Genomic DNA, 1,822 nt, shown 5'->3' on the forward strand with positions numbered 1-1,822 from the left:
TTTTGATTTTTGACTTCTCGTCTGTTAGAGACAGAGATACAGGAGTTGCTTAGTGAAAACTAAAACCTCTCGCTGTGTAAGACCGCACGATCAACAGATAATGGAAAAACTCTTCACTGGTTTTGAATGGAAATACAAAAGATATTTTATATAGAGCAACCCCCAAACAGAACTTTGGATGAAGAGAGTGAACCGAAGCAAGGCGTAACGAGTACACAAACGGTATTAAAACCTAAATGGGGAATTCAATTTATACAGAAGCGGTGCTGGTCCTGACACGCGGCGGCCTCCTCGTCCTCCGTCAGCTAGGAGTGAATCTCCTCAGTGGCCTTTCTGCTCTGGTCCTGACGGACGGGAGAAGGTCAAACCACAAATCAGCTGTTAATCTCTAGAAGTTATCATGTAAACTGATAATCCTTCTATCATACATTTATATATGTTAAATACATGTAAATATTTTCAAAATATATGCTGTGTGCGTGTCTTTATATATACACACATCATATATACACTGTACACACACACATATATAAATGGATGCGATTAATAATTTGACAGCACAAAAAAAAAAAGACAGACATAGTCTGCATGTGCTTTCTCTCTGTTAAGTTGAAAAATCTTGAAATTGGTCTTGCACACCCAGACAGCCACGCACACAAACGCAGGGTCGACTGTTCTCTGTGTTTACAGACTAGATGCTTTTTAGCATGACTAATATTGCTCATATTTCATCAAAAATTAAGACATCTTTGAAAAATGGAGACATTTATCAGATGGGAGAGCTGAACAAAAGACAAACCCCATGAATGAACAGGGCAAAAAAAACAAAAACAAATAAAAACTACAGTAAAAAAGTACATTTCAGTTACAGAGAAAGACTGAATTAGAAAAACTGAAATACTGTTTTCTTCTAAAACACTTCAAAAATCTTTACTTCACACAAAACAGTACAAGTACAGGTGCTGGTCATAATTATAATATCAAAAAGTTGATTTTTTTCACTAATTCCATTCAAAAAGTGAAACTTGTATATTATATTCATTCATTACACACTGATATATTTCAAATGTTTATTTCTTTTAATTTTGATGATTATAACTGACAACTAAGGAAAATCCCACATTCAGTATCTCAGAAAATCAGAATATTGTGAAAGGTTCAATATTGAAGACACCTGGTGCCACACTCTAATCAGCTAATTAACTCAAGACACCTGCAAAGGCCTTTAAAATGGTCTCTCAGTCTAGTTCTGTAGGCTACACAATCATGGGGAAGACTGCTGACTTGACAGTTGTCCAAAAGACGACCATTGACACTTTGCACAAGGAGGGCAAGACATAAAAGTCCATTGCAAAAGAGGCTAGCTGTTCACAGAGCTCTGTGTCCAAGCACAGTAATAGAGAGGCGAAGGGAAGGAAAAGATGTGGTAGAAAAAAAAAAAAATAGTGTACAAGCAATAGGGATAACCGCACCCTGGAGAGGATTGTGAAACAAAACCCATTCAAAAATGTGTGGGAGGTTCACAAAGAGTGGACTGCAGCTGGAGTCAGTGCTTCAAGAACCACTACAAACAGACGTATGCAATACATGGGTTTCAGCCGTCGCATTCCTTGTGTCAAGCCACTCTTGAACAACAGACAGCGTCAGAAGCGTCTCGCTTCAAAAAGGATTGGACTGCTGCTGAGTGGTCCAAAGTTATGTTCTCTGATGAAAGTAAATTTTGCATTTCCTTTGGAAATCAGAATCCCAGAGTCTGGAGGAAGAGAGGAGAGGCACACAATCCACTTTGCTTGAGGTCCAGTGTAAAGTTTCCACAGTCAGT

General features: G+C 38.3%; 1 protein-coding gene across 2 annotated transcripts in view; it reads right to left on the bottom strand.

Annotated features, from left to right (window-relative positions):
* Positions 1-225: 225 nt before the first annotated feature.
* Positions 226-1,822, bottom strand: part of casc3 (casc3 exon junction complex subunit) — a 16,680-nt gene continuing 15,083 nt past the window's right edge. For both annotated transcript variants that reach the window (XM_059551742.1, XM_059551749.1), the window contains exon 13: positions 226-344. In XM_059551742.1, coding sequence (XP_059407725.1) covers positions 306-344 — 39 coding nt within the window. In that variant the 3' untranslated portion in view covers positions 226-305. The remainder of the gene's footprint in view (positions 345-1,822) is intronic.

This window comes from Carassius carassius, chromosome 1 (assembly GCF_963082965.1).
Source record: "Carassius carassius chromosome 1, fCarCar2.1, whole genome shotgun sequence".
Taxonomy (NCBI): domain Eukaryota; kingdom Metazoa; phylum Chordata; class Actinopteri; order Cypriniformes; family Cyprinidae; genus Carassius; species Carassius carassius.